The sequence below is a fragment of the Anoplophora glabripennis genome, unplaced genomic scaffold (genome assembly GCF_000390285.2).
Source record: "Anoplophora glabripennis isolate ALB-LARVAE unplaced genomic scaffold, Agla_2.0 scaffold272, whole genome shotgun sequence".
NCBI lineage: Eukaryota > Metazoa > Arthropoda > Insecta > Coleoptera > Cerambycidae > Anoplophora > Anoplophora glabripennis.
This window is the reverse complement of record NW_019416854.1, coordinates 475,413-500,309: the sequence shown is the minus strand read 5'-3', so window position 1 is coordinate 500,309 and position 24,897 is coordinate 475,413. Positions and strand designations below refer to the sequence as shown.

Genomic DNA, 24,897 nt, shown 5'->3' with positions numbered 1-24,897 from the left:
CTACAAAAATTCCTTTATTCTCATAAACTATTTATTTTAAATGTAATTTATTATAAATCCAATTTGTTTCCTAAATTCCACATATGTACTACATTTTACCTCTGTACGCGCCACTGTTGTTTACTTGTTTTTTGGAAGCGCTCTCTAATTGACGGCAAAGCTCGCCAGGTTAGTATTTGACGTATAACCGACCAGTTCGTACACTCGATGCACCTGGGCGACTACAGCTACTACCAGAACACAGTGCGTATGCAGCGGTATTTCAGATTTTACATTCAATTTCATTTTAAATTTGAAATGATTTATCTTACGCCTCCTAAAAATGATGACACGATTTTCCTTTGACAAAAGGCCGACAATTTTTTGCTCTACTTTGCATCGTATACGATCCTACTATAGGATAATATGAGAGCGGCACACAGAATATTTGTAAGTAGCGGCGCCATCAATCATTCTGGATCTCTCGGTATTTGCATGCTACAGTTTTATTTTACATTCATGCTGGTAGTTTCGAGGGCAATAGTGTCAGAATACTTCTTCCAAGGTATTTCAAATTGTACTCACTATTATGTCACGTAACCACAAATGATATAAAGTATAATTTACCTTGTTTTTCTCAACTGCTTTTTGGTTCCAGAAATCATTAATTTGGGACATTTCATATCTCGAAATTGTGACATTTGCAATATACAGGGCGTCCCATTTAAGACGTGTTCTTCAATATATTAATAACACTAAAAAGTACTACAAATAGATGTCGCACCAAATCAATTTGTTCATATTTTAAAATGAATTATTTTTAATTGTGCATGGTATTCAGATTCTTCTCTTTGGAAATTGAATATCCTGTAAAGTATTACACTTTTGAATTTCTTGTTGGATTTAAAACATTGATAAATGATGATCCATGTTATTTGATATTAAAAAAAAATGTGTACATATTCCTTGTACTTTCTAGAATAAGAAATGAGATACCATGTATAGTCAAATATAATATAAATATGTGAAGAAATCTATTTGGTGCAATTTTTATTTGAAGCACTTTTTTGTATTACTGATATTACGAGAGCAATGGAAGGAATTCGTCTTAAATTGTACACCATGTATCAACTTTTATTAATTTGTGACAGAATCCGCTATTAAGTTTGGTTAAGCATTTTAATTATATTTTTTCATCTTTTCTTTTATTTTTCACCTCCATTGGTTTATTTTAATAAGAAATTACACTGAAAATGCACAGGACGATACATTTACGAAATAACACGCCTTCGTAACTGCAAAACACAGTATGCACTGCAAGCTGCTATGGTGAACGTCACGCCGCCAATGTCTTTCTACCTCGGGTGTCTAATGCGGTTAATTCCAAGAAATGTTTCGTGAACGTACCCTTTAAAATACATCTTTAAGGGTTTGCGCCCTTTGAAGCATAAATTAAAGAAGATATTTAATTTTTCTAATGAAAACATCTATATGTATGTCGTTAATTTTTTAAATTCTTTCTGAAAATTGAAATAGCTTATTAAAAACTTTTAAAATAACAAAAGTTATCATGGAAACACACTCCACTTAATTGCCTCTTCGGAATCATTTATCAATTTAACTTGACATCAACCAGTTCTAGGTAAAATTTATCAAGGTATGGTAAAAATTGATCGAAATTGCATTTTGTTAGAAGCTCTAACGAAATAAAAACCACTTTTTTAATTTACTTAAAAGAACTTTTTTGCAACTGCATAGTGACTTTAATGAATCAGCGCTCACAGTGTACATTATTTTTGACACATTTTATAAACTGGATATTCTGTTTCACAATCAGATAACAACATTGTAGGAAATCAGGAAATCATAGCAAACTTACTCGTGTCACGAAAACTTTAAACTTATAAATAATTTTGGTAATGCGAAAAATATTATAAACGTTAGGACAAACATTAGGAATAAGGAATATAGTATATGTAATGTATTCCCCGTCGTTCTTTATTTTTAGAGCTTATTTCAAAATCCATCTGTAAAATGCAATCGCCTGCATATATACATAGACATTCTCGATGTGTTTACTGTAGCATTTCCATCACCTTTATTTAAATTAAATTGCTATCCTTTCATAAGGATAATGTGCCCTAGTAGTTTCCATTCTATATAAAGGAATATGCCGCTGGCAGCTGCAGTCTCGTTTAAAATACCACTTTGCTTGCTTCACGATTTTGGTCCAGTCGAGTCTGTTCTCATTAATGGCTTATTATCTTCGAGCTCTAAAACCTTTAATGCGCTGATTCATGCTCTAGTTGGTACGTATTTAATGAGTTCTATTGGGCTGCGTTTTTCTATGGACATACGGCTATTGAACGTTTAGTCTGAAATGATTTTGGGCGACATCGGTACCATCTACGGGGTAAGCATATGTTTTCAGTTTTCCTATATTTCTTCTACTAGGTACATTATTTCGATATTTCCGTTTGATTTTCATTGAATAAAATACATATAATTATAACTTTCTCACTCAAGACAACACAGTGAAATGGATCAAAAGCTACCAAAGTTGTAGATACCTATGTTTTGAAAAATTCAATTTTTATGAATTTTGTCAGAATCAATTATAAGACACAGAGTAAACATATAAATTATATATGTGTACATTTGCATTATTTGGCTGTCATAAATTGAGGTGTGACAAATTTTTTTTCGATAATGCTGAAAAAATCTCAATTAGTTTTTCTTATTGTATTTTGGTACATATAATAGTAATATAATAATAATATTTATTTAATCCTCACAGACATAATTTTACAATGTATAGGACAAGTCAAAAATACATGTGTACAAACATACACTATATTTATAAGAACATAATTACAAATCTTAAATTATCGTCAATATACACTCCCAAAAATCTTGTACATTTTTTTGAAGTTGTCGAGTTGTTACAAAGAGTAAAACTTTGTGGGGGCATTCGGTTTTATTTATATTAACTTTAACTATCAAGCCATTTTTCTCACACCAATTGGCGAAGCATTGCACCAAACTTTTAGTTGACAGTTGGAGTCCCTCCCGGGTTCCATCAGTAACGACCAGCGCTGTATCGTCAGCAAAAAAACAGTTGAAACGCTTGCAATTATATTATTACAAATAACAGAAAAATTTGAGCCCTCAACACGGAACCCTTCGGTACCCCTTTATCTACATCGTATATCTCAGACCATACATGTCCAAATTTAACGAATATTTTCCTATGTGAAAGATAATCGACAACCCACTCCAGGAAGATCCCTCGAAATCCCAAGTTGTACAGTTTACTTTCAATAAATTTGATATTCAGACAATCAAAGACACCTGACAGATTGAAGAAAAGTCCCGCCACCTGTTTACCTAGATAGGTAGATATATTTATTAGTCCAACTAGAGCATTACAGCTTTGGTATGGGATAAGTCAACTCTACATAATATAATATAATTGCATTTAAAAAAAAAAAAGACATATAGGCCGATCCACATTAATTACAGTACAAACAATAAATACAATATAAACATATGATAATATACAACCTACAACAGATTAAAATAAAATAAGCTAACAACTATTGTCAAAAGATTCCTGAACGGAGTATGCACAAATTTTTAATAAATATATTTTAACATTTTTTCTAAATAGATGAAAGTTATTTATGTTTTTCATATGTTGAGGTAAATGGTTAAATAACCTCAGTCATTGTGAGCTTTCAAAGTCATGCCAAGGCGATTGAAGGGGACACAAAAATTATGTTTGTTACGAGTATCATGACAGTGGACAGATGCATTGGTAATAAAACGTTCTTTATTTTTATAAATATTTAACAATATTTCGAGGATATACAAACTTTTCAACGGGAGAATACCAAATTCAGTGAATAAAGGGCGACATGACTGGGTCGGGGATACTCCAGCTATACATCAGATTATATAATTCATTAGAAATTTAGCCAGTAGTAATTAATTTTACGTAGTTACTATGTATTGATAAACGATTATACTCTTGACGACGTGGTATAACCGTTTTGGTGTTTCGCCTCCTCCAACAATGTGAACTATGTCATGGTAACGATAGTTTTAACATTTGTCAATAAACGTCAAAAAAAAATTGAACGCTTCGGTTCAAGCTCTGAATTATATAATCAGTTATAATATCACAAGAGCATAGAAAATATTCGATTATACTTCCGAGTCACGAGACGTATTCTGCGAAACACCACGACAGCGTAGCTGGAGTGGTGTTTTAAGGATATACGTCGAGTGAGGAGGTTAGTATAATCGAATATTTTCGTTTGCTCGAGTGGTATTCGATACGATTATATAATTCAGAGCTTGAACCGAAGCGTTCCATTTTTTTTTGACGTTTATTGACAAAAGTTAAAACTATCGTTACCATGACATAGTTCACATTGTTGGAGGAGGCGAAACACCAAAACGGTTATACCACGTCGTCAAGAGTATAATCGTTTATCAATACATAGTAACTACGTAAAATTTGTAATTGCTATTGGCTAAATTTCTAATGAATTATATAATCGTATCGAATACCACTCGAGCAAACGAAAATATTCGATTATACTTCCGAGTCACTCGACGTATATCCTTAAAACACCACTCCAACTACGCTGTCGTGATGTTTCGCAGAATACGTCTCGTGACTCGGAAGTATAATCGAATATTTTCTATGCTCTTGTGATATTATAACTGATAATACGTTTCTGGGCAATGAAAACACTATCTGCCCTACATGAACTTCCCCAAATAATAATTCCATATGCTAACCTTGATTGGACTTGTGCAAAATAACCTACATCTAGCTGTAAATAAATGCCCTAAAGCCATGTTGGCAATTACTTACAATTTTAAACTTATCCAAAAAATATAAAATTCGATTATATACAACTCTTTCAATAGTTTTTGATATCACACTTAAAATTGTAATCGGCCTGTAATTCGCTATGTTTTCAGCATCACCGTTCTTATAAATAGGTAAAACAGTTCCTATTTTCAAGATAGATGGAAATTTACTGCTGCTAATCGATAAATTAATTATGTAAGCAATATATCTGGCTAAGACAGAACAGCCAGATTTTAGAATTCTCCCAGACATATTATCCAGACCTGTAGAATTTTTATTATTTAATTGTTTAATTGAATTTTCAACTTCTTGCGGCTGAACAAGTGTAAAGAAAAAGGTTAAATGAAACATTAAATTACAAAACCGTACAAGCAGTGGGTCTAAACTTGCTATAAAACTGGGTTAGAGTCTTCTCGGTTATATTTGCAAAGTAATTGCCAAAAGCAGAAGCCACATTTTATGAGTCTTGCACCAAACTTCCCTCAATGTAGATCGGTACGTTATGGAGTGGTTTATTTCTACCAATTTCTCTATTGACTATATTCCAAACTGTTTTTGTTTTGTTGTTAGATTTATCAATTAAATTTGCAAAGAAATTACGTTTACTATTTTTTAGTAGTACCGTGTACTTCTTTTTTGCATTTTTATAAATAAGGTGCGACTCCAAATCACCGACCGCATTACACAGCCAGTATAAATTTTTATATACTGGTAAGGGCAGTTTTTTCAACTGTTTAGTAAATTTTGTCAATTAAATCTATATCTGTTAATTTCTTATGGATATGTTTTTCATGAAACAGATGTAGATTTAACTACCTAATAAATTTATCTGAAGTTGAAATTATTTGAACGTTTATATTATCACAATTTACATGAATACTCAAAATTTGGTTTAAAGTAATAGTTGGATTTTGTTTTCAAAACAGTCTTTGGAATTTTGATAAAAACAAAAATTAAGCCATAACATACGACACATTATGATAATTAGAAAATACGTTGATTTCAAAAATGTGAAAATTCTATATGGTGCTCATATAAAAATCGAAGTTGCATGCCATTGCTTCGTCCTAGTAAGCTTCATTTCATGACCAATAAGTCTACATATTTGATTTTCCCTCAGAAAAAGTTTTAACGATGTCTGAAATGTCCTCTTCTCGTTTTCGAGTAAAAAGTAAAAATCAAAATAAAAAATTTCAGTTATAGTCGATAAATTGAAAAGGGAAATATACAGGGTGTCCGGAAAATCCGATCGGTTTACTATCAACAAAAACCACTTTCTGGAGTTATTAATTGGTTGCACACTCAGACAGGGGTGGGCCCATAGGGGGGGGGGGTGTTTAATCACCAGTATTATCCTTAAACGCTGCATCTGTAGATTCTTTTTTACGAAATACGATTAAGCGATATTTTTTTATACATATAAAAATGTTATTCTTGTCAAAATATGTGGGACTAACAATTTTTGAGGAAAAACGAATTAATAATATATGGTTTTCTATTACCTAATATGTACTTATTATCAGTGGCAGCCCGTGGGTTTAAATACAGGGGGGGGGGCGCATTTTAAAAAAAGGACGTACATCATAAGAGCTGCGGGTTTAGCGCCGCAGGCGTAAAATTTTAAGGAATTTCAAGGTCATTGTGTTTTGCAAATACCCCAAAATGAATACTGTCAGTGTGTACAGTAGCTACTTAGATACAATACGAGAAATAAAATTCCAACGTGTGGGGGCTGAAGTGGATAATCGATCAATCAACCCATTTAGGGTGTAATTATGTAGATTACTGTAATAGTTCATTCTGTATAGTTTTTGAAGTTCCTTTAAAAACATGGGCATCACTAAGATGTTTATCTAAAACGTGATCAATTTTTGCACTATGGTCTATCAGTTCTAAAAATACCCCTTTGTTTACCGAGTCACTTTTTTTATTATGTCCACAAAGAGAAAGGTTACATGTACCACATAGTTTTAAGATATTTAAAATTTTTGAAAGAAGCAATCGATTTTTCTTAACTGTTTCCTTGTGACTATTTACTATTTATTTGTTCTGCATAAGCACTATTTAAACAAGAAGCAATATTTACTCTTCCTAAAAGTAAAAAACTCACCAACTTGTTTTTGTGTTAAGGAGAATTTTCATGTTTCTTAATTTTAACTTCAAAATGTTTCAAGTCAGAAACTCCAGTTTTCGTCCAGTTTTCTTCGCCTCCTTCAAACAATAAACATACAAAACAAAAAAATCTATTTGTTTGGTCACAATCACACCACCACGGGGTCTTATCATAAATGTTTTTATCAAATTTGCGAAAGCCGGCCCACTTTTTGCACTCTTTCTACACCTGAACTAAATTCAACACTGGCGTTGGACGTCGTTATTTTTCAATTCGACTTTTTCCTCTAAACTTAAATTACTAATAACAAGTTTTTTTATTTCACAAACCCTCATTTTAAACTTAAACTTATAAAATATAATGTCTTAAAAAGCGCCAAAGCAAAAACAAAACCCGTATAACCATACTTCAGTGATACGGGTTACTGCCTCATGGAGTTCCAAAACAAAGCGCGCGAGCCTATCGTCACCTATCCCCTCCACGTGCCAATTTGTCCAATCATATGTAAAAATATGCTTGCACGATGGACTCAGATTTCACGGTCCGCGATGGAGTGGGGATTGCGTGCGCGGTTAATCATAATTCTTTGGTACGATCATAGATGGCAGATGGCATTAATCTGAGCTACGTTCACGGAGTACATGCACTTTATGCAACCAACCTAACATCCAAGAGATATTGAATGCATGCTATTTAGATTTCTTATTTATTTAAATAAATACATTATTTTAAGTTTATAGCTTGAAAATATCTGGGGGGGCGGAGTCCCAGAGTCCTCCTCCACGAGCCGCCACTGCTTATTATAAACACCCATTATCGGGCGAAATCTTTGGGCCATAACACCCATAGGATTGATTTGCGGACAAATTTTCATATGAAAAATTCTTCATGTTTTCTTATGTAAAATCACCCCTGAATTTATTCAAGCAGTATTTCCGAATACCCTATATATCTACCTCAAATTTCTTCTCGTCTTTCATCAAAGTCTGCAAGTTTCTATTAAGATAACCGATTTCCCAATGATGCAACTTGAATAACAGGCATCATATATACACAGTGTATTTAAATAATGGAGCACAAATTCTGTCAGATAATATTGAGATCAAAATATGATAATTGAAACAAATATATTTTAGTTGAATGTTACTTCATTTTCAAGTTAGATGGTCTTTTAGCTATACGCTATGGTGGCATTCATGAGGTTTTGTTGAAAAGATCTATCCATAAACAGTACAGTAGATTTTACTGTCACCACTAGTAACAGATCTTGATAATTTATTGATGTAACTTTAAGGGCGATACGTCAAACGCAATTTGAAAATATAGAAATACCCTAGTATTTCTATATTCTTTAATTCCTTACACCAGAAGCTTATTTTTCCGACGGTTGCTGTGAACTAAAACATGTTTCGTAGCTACATAAAATTTACATCAATTAGTAGTAAACTTCTTTTTCAATTATAAAAACCATTTCCGGCGAAGGTTTTCTTATGTTTCTAGAGCAAGGGTCGGCAACTGGCGGACCGCGGTCCAGGTCCGGACCGCGAAAGGTAAAATACTGGACCGCCAAAAATTCTTTGAAAGTATAAATTACTCAAATAAATTATTTAAAAAATGTTTTTTACGTTTAAGTGCCAATCTTATCATTTTTTCTAGTATTTTACAATTGTGAGAGTATTTTGAGTTCTTAATTAGTAAGCAGATTAAATTTGAGTCCAAATTAAAATAAAAAATAAGAAATATGAATTTTTTTTCTGGACCTCGTAAAAAATTTTCAAAAGTATCCGGACCCCACCTAAAATTACTTGCCGACCCCTGTTCTAGAGGATACTTTTCTTTCTTTACTTTCATGTAATAATATTTTTATTGTTAATGTGCCTAGTAAGGTTGGGCCAATTTCAACATTTTTGGAGACGTATTTTAATTGTAATTCAGCTATATATATATAAACACATTGTCGAATCAGGAGAGACAAGATGAATTATGACACGTCCCCGATAGACGATGAAGAAAATTTGTCAAAAAATTAGCTTTTTTGGAAATTGAAATGTTGAAACAAATAGTTTAAATAAAAAATGTCATAGTAGCAATTAAGAAATACGTTTCTTTTTGTATATAATTAAATATATTTGTCCAAATTTAAATTTACCGCCCTTGTGAAGTTGGTAATGTAGTTGGCAGTGTTTAATTTTTTCTAACTGGAATAGGTTGTTTTGAATTCAAATTGATTCTTGAGCAAAAAATATAAAAAAAAAAACAGGTTTTTGTCGTCGGTTTAAATAATTTTGTTGTGGCTGGATGACACATACCTAGTCGTACTCAGAAAAATGCAGTGATTTAAAGAATGCGAATATCTAAAATGGGATACATAAGAAAAACAAAATTTGCACGTTCCTGTATTGGTAGGTGCCACTGGTTGTACACCTACATATTTGAATTCTCCATAATAAGAGTTTAAAAATCCGAGTTTAAAAAGTGTACGTGTCTCCGTTTTTGATTAAAAAAATGAAAGCTTCAAAATAAAAAAAAGGCTGTCAAGGGATTATACGGTTGTGAGGTTAGAAGGTTTGCGGTCGAATGTATAGGATTATATGGTTATTGTGGGTACTCAGCTCTCTTTACAGGATCATTGTGTCTAATAGAAATTGACAGCTTGGGTTATGAGGTTATATGGGGTTATCGGTAAAGCCTGACGTGATGGGGTTAAATGGATCACGGATTCGGATTCAGTGACCACCAAAACATGGAGTGACATAATCTGACCTCCAGACTAGAAAAATATTTTTTTTGTGTGTGGCTGTGTTTTTAATAGAACTGGATTATTTTGGCCCTTAGACTTTCGCTCGAAATGATTGACAAATATTTGTGGATTATGGGAGTATTAATTTGTAAATGTTGATATTTGCGATATTTACCTAAACAATATGTTCACGCCATATCGCCTAAAAGCTAATTATTACCGATAGAGCTAGAGAAATTATTCAAGTCCTTTGATGTGTGTTGATTTAACATCCAATATACGCAAGGACGTCAAAGAATATGAGCTCTTCATCCATGTATACGTTAAATTGCCGGAATATTGAAAACTCATAATATAAAAACTCATAACTCACTAATATGGAACCAGAGTCCAAAAACACATTATAGTCCAGACGGTATCTGTTTCAAAAAGCCATATTTGGGTGAATCGTATATCCACGGAGATTTTTGGCTTTTTGGCTTTCAAATATCACTAGAAATTAAAATTTTTCTATGCGCATAAAAAAACGTGAGCTTATCTTTTGGCGAGACAATATGTTAAAAAAATGAGAAAAATGTCATATTTTTCTTTCTATTTAATTACCTATCTTTTCAAGAGTTGATTTTAGGTGAAAATGGAAGAGGAAAAAAATTTTTGTAATTAAATTTTACAAGATATGACTAGTTACAAATCGAATGAATCATGATTATTATTGTGAAAATCGAAAAAATCGCCAAAAATGGGGTTAAAAAACATTACTTCTTAGAGATTTTTTTTGGGGTTTTGAAGTTGGGTATAGGACCTTTATACTTGGCTCAAAAAATTATGTAGAATTATCACACCAAATTTAATCAAAATCGGTTCGATAGATTTTGCATAATATTTTTGCAACCCAGATTTTGAAAAAAAAATTGCAAATTTTCAAATTTTTGCACAGCAAAAACCAAGGCCCTTAGATACATAAAAATTTTATCACATATATAAGGGTTCTCAAGCTTTCAAACTTTTTTTGAAAAATTCGATTCCGTCAAATAGCAGAGCTCTGGAGCTTGTTTAAGGTCGATTTTTTGTACTTATAAATAATTAGAAGTTTGTGAATATTCAATCAAATCAAATTTTTTAAAGCAGGTTTTAAAAGTTTTTGGAAAGACGCTTCTTTTAAAAAAAAACGATTGATCAATTAGTTACGTAGTTATAGCCGATTCAATTTCGAGCAGGCCGAAGCGGCCGCGCTCTCTGCTTCCCTCACCACCACCACCCGTACGATTTTATTGAATTTCTCGCTTGCATAAATAACTTTAAACACGTTTTAAAGTAGGTTGCCAATGAAGAAAAGTATTGTAATCTTAGACTTGGTAAGTACTCGGAATACCAAAAATTAGCCCGGATGTCCCAGTACATTTAGTATAAATGACGGCTATAACTACGTAACTAATTGATCAATCGTTCTGTTTTTTTTTTTAAAGAAGCGTCTTTCCGAGAATTTTTAAAACCTGCTTTAAAAAATTTAATTTGATTCAATATTCACAAAGTTCAAATTGTTTATAAGTACAAAAATTCGACCAATGTTTAAACAAGCGCCAGAGCTCTCCTAATTGTAGGATTCGGATTTTTCAAAAAAAGTTTGAAAGCTTGAGAGCCCTTCTATATGTGATTAAATTTTCAAGTATCTAAGGGCCTTGGTTTTTGCAGTGCAAAATTTTGAAAATTTGAAATTTTTTTTTCAAAATCTGGATTGCTAAATTATTATGCAAAATCTATCAAACCGATTTTGATGAAATTTGGTGTGATAATTCTACATAACATGAAGATTTTTTTAGCCAAGTATAGAGGTCCTATACCCAATTTAAATGGCCCAAAAAATTCCCTAAAAAGGTAATGTTTTTTAACCCCATTTTTGCGATTTTTTCGATTTTTACCATAATAATCATGATTCATTCGATTTGTAACTAGACATATTTTGTAAAAAATTTAATTGCAAACATTTTTTTCCTCTTTCATTTTCGCCTAAAATCAACTCTTGAAAAGATACATAATTAAATAGGAAGAAAGAGATGACATTTTTCGAACTTTTTAACATATTGTGTCGCCAAAAGTTAAGCCCACATTTTTTTTATGCGCATAGAAAAATTTTCATTTCTAGTGATATTTGAAAGCCAAAAAGCCAAAAATCTCCGTGGATATACGATTCACCCAAACCAAAACAGATACCGCCTAGTCTATTATCATTATCCTGTTCGCTTAATTGATGCGTCTATCTCTAATCATCAGGAAAACATGACCAAATTAATAAACCTGCCATGTTGGCGTTCCTAAATCAAATTGCGCTTCTCGTAAAGATGCATATCTCTACCCCATATCAGCGTTAACCGTTTGGAGTTTCGACTCGTGTCGGAATTCGTATTCCTGCTTCGAAGCGCGGCGGCGCGGCGGTATCCGTGCAAAATTACTATACACTGATAATCGCGCAGCAACTTGCATTCTGAAACTATGAAGTCGATGCGTGCATTGCAGTATAATTCAGGGTATGTAGGCAGTCAACTGAACTTTAATGAGACATTTATTTTGAAAATGCCGCGTCTAATGGATTTCCTTTGTATCTTTTACATATTTAATAGAGATAAAATCAACTTTCTATTGAGTTATGGAATTTTGTATAGTTGGGAAATAAGCGATGACTTAATTGCTTTTGGTGCATGAATTTTAGGTGCATTTTAGAATTAGGAACATGCTTCCTAAATTTTAGTTCCCTATAAATACGAGGGTGGTCTGAAAAGTTTCCGACCTCAACATGAAGATGGCAGCACTCGTAAATAAAAGCTAGTGAATTTCGTTATTCATCTGTTGACAATTACTCACCAAAGTTTCAGCCATTTTGGACGCACAGTTGTTATGTAACAGTCGTTTGAGTGAGTTGATGTGAGTGTTTTTATGAAAATGGACAAAATCGAGTATCGAGCTGTCATTAAAAATTTGTTTTTGAAATGCAATACGCCTACTCAAATCAAAGATGAGTTGGATTCTGTGTATGGGGACTCTGCACCATCATTTACCACAGTGAAATTTTGGGCAGCTGAATTAAACGTGGCCGTAAGAGCTTTGGAGACGATGAACATTCGGGACGTCGAAAAACTGCAACTACCGACGAAAACATTGCCAAAGTTCACCAAATGGTGCTAGACAACCGCCGAATTAAAGTGAGAGAGATAGCAAAGGTTATGAACATGTCAAAAGAACGTGTTTGTCACATATTAAATCAACATTTAAACATGAGAAAGCTGTCCGCGCGTTGGGTGCCGCGTTTGCTCACGTTAGACCAAAAACGTGTTCGAATGAACATTTCCAACGCTCTGTTGGTGCAGTTTAGGCCTGTATAAGAANACCACAATTGGTAGAAGACGTGCCTCAATTTCAAAATGATGAAAATGTTATTATTTTTCAAAATGACGGATGCCCTGGACACTACCGCTTATCTGTAAGGGAATTTTTAAGTTCATCGTTTCCCAATGCATAGATTGGAAGAGATGGACCCATTCCATGGCCACCACGCTCCCCTGACTTAACAAGTATCGTGATTTCTAATTCCGCTTTAAAAATGTTGCTCGATGACCTGAAGTGTCGTTTTGGCTCTGATTGTGTACTAACCAGGCGCTTGAATCAAGATGTTCTTGAAAATTTTTCGGTGTGATCAGAACAAAAGATGGCCTCCATGATCATCCTAGTCCTCTCGAATTTCAAGATAGATTGAGATCATAAATCATGGGAAGAAGTGAGGGAGCGTATTCCGAATTTTCAAACGTATAAATTGACGATACCCCCCATATACCACTTAGCGGCTCTTTAATAAAGAAATGTAATTTTCCGCTAGATCAACCATCAGTCAGCCCTATGAACGAGGATATTGTTACAGTTGGGGAACTAAATGAATTAGCATATGATGGATTAGAAAATCTAGCAGGGTTCATTTGCCACAAATTAAACGATTCTACCCTGCATAGTTCCTCAACCGAATCGTACTCTTGGATTAACCATTTAAGTGAGGGTGGTTTATCAAAATCTCCCACTTTCATGAGTTGCATTGAAGTAGCTCGGACTCGTTCCGATGCTATAGCAGAAGCTGTTCTTGCTCGAGTCGAATTTGAATATGATTTAATTGCTGCTGAAGCTAAGTATCATCATGATTGCTATGTTTATTTCTTGAAACCTTCTACTGGGGGTTAAGTCGGTCGTCCTAAATACGAAGCTACGAATCTGGCAATGGAGGAAATATTTACTTACATTGAAAATAGCGATGACTGTCAGTTCACTTTAAACGAACTAAGAAATGTTTGCAAAACTACAACTTTAGATTACAGGACGATTCAGGTACGACTAAAACTTAAGTATGGTGATAAACTTATTATCTTAAGAGACAATCATCATGATATTTTGAATTAAGCCTGGTACGAAAAAAAAATGAATAAAAAAGAAGAACGATTCAGAATCCTAGAAGCAGCTGCAACTATCATTCTCGAAAATATTCAATCGGCAGTGTTTGATAATTATAACTACCCTCCACTAGGTCGCATGTTTGAAGATTTAAACAATGAAATCCCAGAGTCGTTGACATATTTTTTTGGAACGAGTGATTTTAAAGAATAAACGATCAAATTTAGATCATTTAAAATTAATATGCACAAATATTTGCCATAGTATTATGACTGCTGTTCGACCAAGGTCGAATCGTTATATCTCAGAAACGGTGGCTCTTAGGAAAAAAGTATTGATACATTTTTTATAGATAATTTTATGGTCTACAATTTTTGTCAGAGCTAATTTTATGATAAAACTTACCGTTTAGCTGAAATTCGCGAAAAACCCATTTTTTTACCTTTGACCTCGAGTAAATTTTTTTCCGAGTACCGGAACGATGAGGAATTTTAATATGTTATTTTTAATTATGTTTTGAACAACTTTACTCACTTTCAGCTTGTTGTAAATGTATGTATCTTTGAATGTCTAGATTGACCGGACTATAAGATACTAAATGACAATACCAATATTTGCCTTTCAAGGCACATTTGATAATGTTTTTAACGTAATATTCTTGAGAATGTAGGAAAACAGCAAATATCTGAGAAAATCGAAACTGTAACAGTGTATCAGTGAAGAGAGAATTTGACTTTCTATAATATGGTACGAAAAAATACAGGGTGTTCCTTTTGAATTTAAAAAGTTTCATCGGCTTTAAATTCTCAAAATTTAACGTAAAAAATGTCTATACTTGGTATAATTTTCTTCAGGTGATTTTGGTAGCGGAAGGTAGTGTATCTTATGTTCTTTGTGTGTCCGAAAAATAAGTGAAAGCTTACAGAACGAAGCTTTAGCATTTTTTACTTATTTTTAATTTATTTTGTCGTTAATGCAGTGTTGCATTTAAAATAACGAAGTTTACAGCTACTTCCGGCATAACCGGAAGTGCTACAATAATAGCATATTATTTTACTCAAAAAGAGCACTCCCGAAAACCCCAAAGCCGAAATTTTCAAAATTTAAATCGAAGTAGTGTCTGAAATATTCTAATGGGCCATCACCGTAAGACGGCCTGTATACCGTAGATTATTTTCATAGGAGAAATAAATATTAAGGCTAAACTAGACTAGACTTTTTAGAGACTCCTTTTTTCTTCAAAATTTTTGTTCATTTTGTAGGTATATAATTAAAAAGAATTTATTTTTTGCAATGCAAAAATTACAAATATTATTGCCTATAAATAAAAATGCCACTTTCAGTTTATTGATGCGTTTAAAAGTTAAATTGCTGAGGGTGCTCCGCACCCACAGCAATTTCGTTCCGGGAATTTAGTGCCTATGTCCGTCAATTTCCCCATGATTAGAAGAGGTTAACTTTGAATTTAATTATCCACTGTGTTCTTACGTTGGGAAACACAATCTTACTTTATTAATATTTTTAAGATCGGAAATAATTTGCGAGAATATAAAGTGCGTTCGTATATACGAGTGCGTAGCGTTTTCATGGAACTTGTATTTGATATGCTTTTCTCGTATTTTCCAGGTTCGGTCCCCTTATCTGGCGTGGCAGTAAAGAAAGGAAGAAATTAAACAAAGCCGCAAGGAACGCAAAATGCAACAGCGGAGACAGCGGCATACAAATCGAGGTAAGACTTCCTTATTGTTTACTTTCCCGGTTTTCTTTGTATAGGAAGCAGTTTTCCGATTTCTATTTATGACACATGCTGCAAATTCACCATTTCCTCGAAATGGAGGCAATGTATTACATAATAAAATCTTAATCAAAAGAATAATTTTCGCGGGGACTTTTTATAACATAGTTCCTTACTATATTTATTACAACATAAAAATGGGTGGATTAAAATTTTAATAAGGTGCACTCGTCGAAAGAAGGAAAATTATAGAAATATTTTTAAATATGTATTTTTATTTTTAGAACTCATTATTCTGTTTTGTTTTCTACCTGCATAGTTTTTATTTGTTAATAATTTTATAGCTGTGTAACGTTAAATTTGTTTTCTTCTGTCTTGATATAGTATGAATTAATTACAGTTTTTTACCACTACTTTCGCTCAACATAAGATTATGCACCAAAAGTCAACTAATTGTATAATCGTAAAAGAAATTAATAATTATAATAATAATAATCGTTCGATTACAGACGACTAAACCGCCAGCTAGGCGCTGTTGACTGTCGGCGCCTATGACCAGCGGAAAACTTGTACGAGCATGACTCTATTGAGTATTTTTACGTCACCCCACTATTTAAAACTTGTTTGAAATATAGAAATGCAGCTAAACTGCAATTACTTTGTACTTAATAGTTACATAATCAGTATGTAAAAAATTTCTTATATGTACAGGGTGATTCACTATATTTTGACCCCCCCCTTTAGCTTTTTTTTTTAAGAGTTATAAAAAAATGTGAAATACAAAAGTTGCACGATTTTTTATGAAGTTTTCGAAAATGATATTAGAAAAACAAATGAAGTCCAAACAAAATGACCGCGGATGTTAACTTTGTTAATTTAAATGGAACACCCTATATATTTTTACATATTTGGATATATCGTTCCCTGCCGAGCACAGTCATATATAGTTTATTGGTTCCATCTCTAACAATAAGCGAGATAATATTAAAAAACGAAAAAAAGGTTTTTTTATTAAGAAAATAAGATATTTTGTAATTGTTGGACGTCTTTGATGTATTTCAGCCTTTTTTCCAATTACGTAAGGATTTAGATTTATTTGTAATATATTTTGACATATCGAACATTGATATAGTCCAAAACGGGTATAAGTATTTTAACTAAATCTCACTAATTAGGCCGTGAGAGGCCTATTTACTCATGGGCAATGTTATATGGTAGGCCGTGACAATGACAGGTAATATTATGACAACATTGTTATTGTTTGACAGTTTGTATTATTATTTAATTAAAATGGGTTACACGGAAGAAGGAAATTTAAATATTATAGGAATTAAGATAGAGTAGTTAAGATATTCATCTCCATATTTTATTTTAATTCCTAATAATATTTCAATTTTCTACTTCTGTGTTACCCATTTTAATTAAATAATAATACAAACTGTTAAACAATAACAATGTTATCATGACATTACTACCTGTCACTGTCACGACCTACCATATAACATTGTCCATGAGTAATTAGCCGCACACGGTCTAATTAGTGAGATTTAGTTAAAATACCTATACGCATTTTGGACTATATCAATGTCCGATATGTCAAAATATATTACAACTAAATCTAAATTCTTACGTAATTGGAAAAAAGGCAGAAATGCCTGAACGAGGTCTAACAATTACAAGATGCCTTTTTTCTTAATAAAAAAACATCTTTTTGTTTTTAATATTATCTCACTTATTGTTAGAGATGGACCCAACAAACCCTATATGGCTATGATCGACAAGGAACGTTCTATCCAAATATGTAAAAATATACAGGGTGTTCCATTTAAATTAACAAAGTTAACATCCGCGGCCATTTTGTTTGGACTTCATTTGTTTTCGCATTCATCATTTTCGCAAACTTCATAAAAAATAAAATCGTGCAACTTTTGTATTTTACATTTTTTTATAACTCTTAAAATAAAAAAGTTAAAGGGGGGTCAAAATAAAGTGAATCACCCTGTACAGTGTTTTCCGTTTTTCTGGTTAACAACTCTAGAAATGTGAGAATGTTATGGACTTTCCGCAAGCTAATTTTTTTACAATTAGTAACCTGAAAGTAGCTTATATTCTACTAACCAGTTTATTGCTGTGACAAAAGCCTGGCTTATTACGATTTTTTAAAAGGGTCGTTTTCCAGAGAGTGGTATTAGGCATTTTTGTTACCAAAAACATAATATTATTACTAAAACTTAATTTAGATTAACGCTTTGCAATTTTTTGTTCAACAACTTAGTATTTATTCATTACCTACATTTTTGGTACGTTAATTATTATTTTTACTGTGGCTGTAAATACAAGTGTTTTTATATTGTCTGTATTTTTTTGTCCGATTTGTATTTAATTCCACTTTCATGACAGTCTTTGACCTGCTTATTATAATTTTTAGTAGCCTAATTTTTCGAAGTTTGGTACCCCATAAAATAAACACTCAATAGTCATTTGTCGATTAAAGGTATATGGGTATTTTGATGGGTGTTAAATAGCCTGATAATATTACCTTATGGTTAAAAAATGCCTAATACCACTTTCTGGAAAAACGATTTTTTTGTTTTGGTAGTAGGCCAAGTTTTGTCACATCAATAAAATGGTTAGTAGAATATCAGAGGACTAATTGTAAAAAAATCTGCTTGCGGAAAGTCCACAGCCTTCTCACATTTCTAGAGGTGTTAACCTGAATAACTGGACACACTGTATATTGTAGATGGTTTTCAAATGAGATTTTATTAAAATATTGAATAAAATGATGATGACGTCAAATCATTTCGCTAAGGCAATGAAAAAAAAAAACATCACGGAAGTCAAATTTTGTGTAGATAAATTTTATAATATTTGTATATTTGGAAAATAAATTATTTATTAGTATCATAAACAGTATGATTTAGCTCTACGTATATCTTAAAACATGTATTTTTCCTTAAATATGTTCTTGCGAAAATTATTCTTCATATATTTTTTTAGCTATAGTATTCTACACACTAATTCACAGCCGCTTGTTTACCCCATGGTAGGTAGGCACACACAGTGTAAATTAAATTTTAATTTTAAGTTAAACACCACACTAATTTTTGTAACATTTTTAATAGGCGGCCGCTAGACTAGCTTGGTAAGATATTTGTCTAACACTTATTTATTTCTTTTATCGAGTATTTGTTTTCTCACCTACGTACATACCTTAGTGATTACCGTATCATTGAATTTATAGGCTGCCTTTTTTAAATCTACCTTACTGACATAAAACTTTTAAATGTAACAATATAAAATTAAATTCCCCTTTTTAAACCTCAGAATAAAACAAAATCTAATAATACCGCATGTTAATAATTTCTTTAAAAAAACTCAATGGTCATAGAGAACGCGTAATTACAACCTATAAAAATGTAAGTAACATTTCTAAAAAGGCAGTCTGAAGTACCTAAATCATTAGTTATTTTAAGTTTATACCATTTTATTGACTTTATTTGCTATGCTTCAATATTTTCATTTCAATAGTTACTATGTTGTGCAACTAAAATAAATTGATATTTACAATAGCTTAGGCTATTTTACATTATAATAGTTGAATTATTTATTCGTAGTTCAAATCCATTTGTATTTTTTCCGTTGTTAAAGAAATTAAGCCTCCAATTTACACATATAAATGCATCATCCGCTTAGTAGTCATGAATGAGTAATCAGAAATATGTTATTTAAAATAATTTATTATTTTTCCCTCTGTAAGAAAATAAAATGGTACACACATTAAAACCACAAACATACACGATTACATTTATCAACCCTTTCCAATATGATTATATTCTTCCAGTTATCGCATTGTTTCTTCCCTATATGTGGTTGCTTTCTTTCAACAGGATAAATAAGAAATATTATACTAAACTGAACTTTACCATATTTTAAGTCTGCAGCGTTTTATTTTTTCTTAATGGAAACGGAATTAATCAAATTTTTGAAGTCAAACAATATCAATTTTTGTACCGATGGCAATCCATTCAAAAGTATGAAATGTTTATAAAAGAAATTATTCTCGCGGATTGGTCAAGCTGAGTGTACACACATAAAATTCTAGTCGCCTTATATTTTTTACCTTTTAGTTTACTTACTACTTCTTCACAATGGATAAAGTCAAGGTTGCAATGGAATCAATAAGTGTAGTCAGTATTACTGTAGTTTTTATAGCGCTTTTATTACCGTGATTTGCTGTTTATATCAGTCTTACAAGCGTTTAAAATGGCCTATATGTGAAGCAACACAGAACTGATGATGTTTTAATTTATGACGAAGCAAGTCAATCTTCTCGGTTTACCTTTGGTCGGTGGTCCAATAATGGCGTGAATCGTCAAAAAAATCTCAGGCATCCGCATCATATTGTAGCAGGAGAGGAACACATATTTTAGTATTATGAAAGAAAATCCCCGTATAAGTAAAAGCAACTCATTCAATCCGAGGTGCTTGGTGTGTCTCAATTAATAGTGTGGCGCATATTACACAAGTCTCAAATGTATCCCTATCATGTACAGCTTGTCCAAGTGTACCAGGCATCCAGGTGTCCATCCAACTATCCATTGTACATCTCATAATTTTTTGTAATGAACCACCCTGTATATGCGTAAAGTTGCCCGAATATTGGATATTCGTACACACAAGTGTATTAATTTACTCAATAAACAGAAAAATTGCAAACGAACGCAACATTTTTGTTCGCAATGACAAATTAAATTGAATATTGAATATTCGTTCACTAATACAGCAGTATACAATTCGTCCAAACAGAATTACTGAATAAATCGTTTTTTTTTTTTCAATTAGATTTTATTATGATTCACTTTGTACTTGTCTCTTTCTATTTCTTAAGATACATAGTGAAAAATGTTCAAGCATATCAGATCAGATGAAGTATTTCAGATGTGTTGATGTTGGTAAACGAGGTGGATATAAATTAAACTAAATATTTTAAAAAAGGCAACAACAAATACTTATTTATCCTGTGGGGAACACAACGACATCCTGTATTCCAGTTAAGAGTTAGAAAATTCTGACCTGTATTAAAAAAAAATGCCACTTCCCTTGTTACACCCTCGTTTCCAAAATAAATATCCACGGCATATCGTCTTCAAATACAGTCACCTTACAGATGGTGCCCAGCTGTGGGGGTGCAGGTGACAGTTCCGAATCGCACGACACAGACCCACCAGGTGACGAATTCGACAATCCCCCAGCTATCAGAAGGCGACCACCGCTTGGAAAAGGAACCCGGCCACATTCGGATCTTCTCAACCAAATACTCATTGATAAATTTAAGGTGGGTATTTCAATGTGGCCCAATATTATATTCCCCAATGAAACTGCATAATGATGAAAGTAAAATCACTTGCAGAAATTATGAAACAATTCTTCAACCTTAACCGTTTCACTTCATTTCGGAAATCTAACATAATCATAACATTTTTTACCAATCCTTAAAGAAAAAAAGTAATTATCTCTGCCTATTTTGACGTTCTCTTGTTTGCAGACGTGAAAGATAAATTTTGTATCTTTACTTAAAATGTACTGATTTTCTATTTTTAATTGTGTAAGTACCAATCCGTTTCTTTATGATTAAGTTCATCAAAATTATATAATACATTGCAAAACCTCTATTAAATAGTTTTACTTTTCAGTGAGCTACCTTTATATTTCTCTTGTTTGAAATTGAAACGTTTTGGGTTCGAAATAATTACCTGCAAAAAAAATAAATGACACCGATTTTTTTTCATCTAAAAGTTAATACTTCATTCTAATTTGACACCTTCGGAGACCTCTCTCTTTTGAGCAAATTTATAAGTGTTCGAGCTCTGGATAACCGAACATTTACGTTTTTCTTTACTTTTTCATAACCTTTAGCTTCGAAATTGTTACATTTAGATAAACTTTTCGTTTGACATTTTATCTTTTATTAAACTTTCAATTCTCAGACAATTTTTTTGTTGGTAATAATTTATCTGCTCCTTAAAGTTTCAGTTACTGAAGATATTGACAGCAAAATATACATGGCAATAAAACAAAGAAAATAAACATTAGACAACTAAATAATTCTTTTTATTTCAATTCACCAACTTCTCGTTTTCTATGCATTTTTCAACATTTTTATTATTTTTCTTATTTCTCGCAATTTCATAACATGTCTACCTAATTTTATTTTCTAAATCCTCTCTAATTTGAAGCTTGTCCTTATAAACTATTTCGTAAGTGCTCCAGATGGGTTAATTATTTGGATATTTAATGTCATAATTTTGTTTCTTGTTTTCACATGTTGTTATTACTTGACATGAATATTTTCCATAACTGTGAAAATATGTATTAGGAGCGTACCTATAGGTTTCTACTATACTAATCTTTTCTTGAAGACCTAACCAGATAAAAAAAAATTAACAATTTATTACCTTAATTATTAATTTTTTTATGGTTATTATCTACCCCAAGTACTATAAATGACAAAAACTATGTGGAATTCATTGAAATATCTAAAAGAAAAGTAAGACTTATCTTAAAATAATAAAACAGGTTATTGGAGGCCGTAGTTTCTTAAAAAAACAAAATTGTATTAAAAATTAAGTTGATCGGTTTATTTTCATCCAAGGAAGCTACCCATTTGCTTCTGGCGGAAAGTTTAATAATAAAATATTTTTTTATATAACTTTAATGTAGGCTGCTAAAGGGTGTCCAAAAAAGACAGCGTGGCAGTTGACAGTTCAGGGTTATTGAAAATGGAGCGCAACACGAGAAAACAACGATTTTCATTGTTGAGCAATATTTTGAAATTAATGGAGGTTTAGCAGGCAGGTACAGTTCACCATTTTTCGTACAAAATATGGTTGGAATAGTGATTTAACTTCATCAACTGTGAAGAGATTAATTGCAAAATTCAGGGAAACTAGAAATTAGTGATCTTAAACACTCTGGCCTTCAACAAGTCGTTCAATTCGGTACCGTGGTCAAGAATTGGCCATTTGCAGAAGTTGTCTGCAGCGTATTGCCACGAATGATTCGATTCTTCATGCCTATATAGTTCAATTGACTCAATAACTGAAGTCTACTGACCACGCAGAGCGGAGAGTTCATTGAATGGATTATGGAACAAGTGGGTGCTGATTTTTCGAACAAAATCATCTTCAGCGAAGAGGCTCATTTTCATCTTAATGGTTTGGTTAATTTACAAAATTGTCGCATTTGGGGTTCAGAAAATCGACCAGTGATTGTTGAGAAACAAATACATCCCACACTTGTCCCTGTTTGGTGCGGATTGTNACGCAGAACGGAGAGAGTTCATTGAATGGATTATGGAACAAGTGGGTGCTGATTTTTCGAACAAAATCATCTTCAGCGAAGAGGCTCATTTTCATCTTAATGGTTTGGTTAATTTACAAAATTGTCGCATTTGGGGTTCAGAAAATCGACCAGTGATTGTTGAGAAACACATCCCACACTTGTCCCTGTTTGGTGCGGATTTTGGGCTGGAGGCATCATCGGACCTTTCTTCTTCGAAAATGCGGCTGGTCAGGCAATAACAGTTAATGGTGCTCGCTATCGTGATATGATAATCCGTTTTTTTGTGCCTAAATTGCAAGATATGGATGTAGACGACATGTGGTTTCAACAAAACAGTGCCACATGCCATGCAGTCCGAGAAACAATTCAATTATTGATTGAGTCACTTCCTGATAGTGTAATTTCCCGTTTTGGTGTTGGCCGCCCAAATCATGCAATTTAAAGCCGTTGAACTTTTTTCTCTGGGTTTTATGTCAATAAGGCTCCAACCACCAACGCCTTGAAGGAGGAAATTGAACACTGTATCACCGTAATTTAGTCGTATTTATGCAAAACAGCCTTGGAAAATTTCCACAAAACAATGCGTATGTACCAGCAAAACCGTGGAGACCATTTACCCGATATATTGTTCCGTACATAACATGTACACGTCATGAATCATTAAAAAATTTACAATTTTTATTTAATATTAAATTTACTCCTTGCGGAAAATTTGGAACACCCTTTATATTAAATAAACAGAAAGAGTTTTAAAACGTCTGCGCCTTGTAAGGAACGCCAAGCTATGTTTAGTGGCAAGTCTTCACAAATCAATACTATTTATTAGTTAGCAACTGTAAACCCAACTGTTCGTAATTCCAGACAAGGCAGCGATCGATTAAGCCTACATTAAAACCATATTGCAATCCTTGCTCCTCCACAGTTTGCTGAAAATTTATAGTCACAATACGTTTAGTTTCGTTACTAAGGAACGAAACTAAAGAAATTTAGAAAATTTAGAAAGATCGCTAAAAGTTTGTTACCATTACCAAAGTTGTTTTTTATTTGCGTAGGTATAACCTATCAACAAATTATTTAAAAATAAATAAATAAATTATTTTTTAATTTGCATACATTCTACGACAAAATTAATGTTCCAAATCCAAGTCCAAACTTTGTGGGTTGCTTGTAAAGAATACAATAATTTGTCTTCAATTACTGGCTCCAGAACAATTTTTTTCTTAATATAGAACATTTTTAGAAGCTCCTTTCCAGGCAAATTTACATTAAAAAATTCTATATGGTTTCCATTAGAAAAAATACTGTAAAGTTATAAGATTTTGCATAAAAATATTTATCTCTCAAGAGTGTCTACTGCAGATAAAAGACTAAAACCTTCAGCGATTCAGTTTCCTTATTTTCTCTACAGAAAAAGCTATCAAAATGTCAGAAACAGTCATAGTTACTCGTAGTCGTCTTAAAAGGTTCTGATTAGCTGATAAACTGATCCTTATAGATTGATTGCCGTTTCCACAAGAACCTATACATACATTTACATTTTCATTAAATGAGAGACAGTACCTGCCGCGGTTATAAAATGGGACTTATTTTAATAACGTTTCTCAAATGACCGTTTCGCAGGATATTCTAAATTATTGAAAGGACTGATTCTCAAGTCATTTTAAGAAAAGAAT

At 32.5% G+C, this 24,897-nt stretch overlaps 1 protein-coding gene across 1 annotated transcript in view; it reads left to right on the top strand.

Moving 5' to 3' along the window:
• The window catches only part of LOC108906105 (spermatogenesis-associated protein 13), a 191,513-nt gene that overhangs the window by 123,995 nt on the left and 42,621 nt on the right, over positions 1 to 24,897 (top strand). Inside the window, exons 6-7 of the mRNA XM_018709264.1 lie at positions 15,772 to 15,874; positions 21,051 to 21,218. Coding sequence (XP_018564780.1) covers positions 15,772 to 15,874; positions 21,051 to 21,218 — 271 coding nt within the window. The remainder of the gene's footprint in view (positions 1 to 15,771; positions 15,875 to 21,050; positions 21,219 to 24,897) is intronic.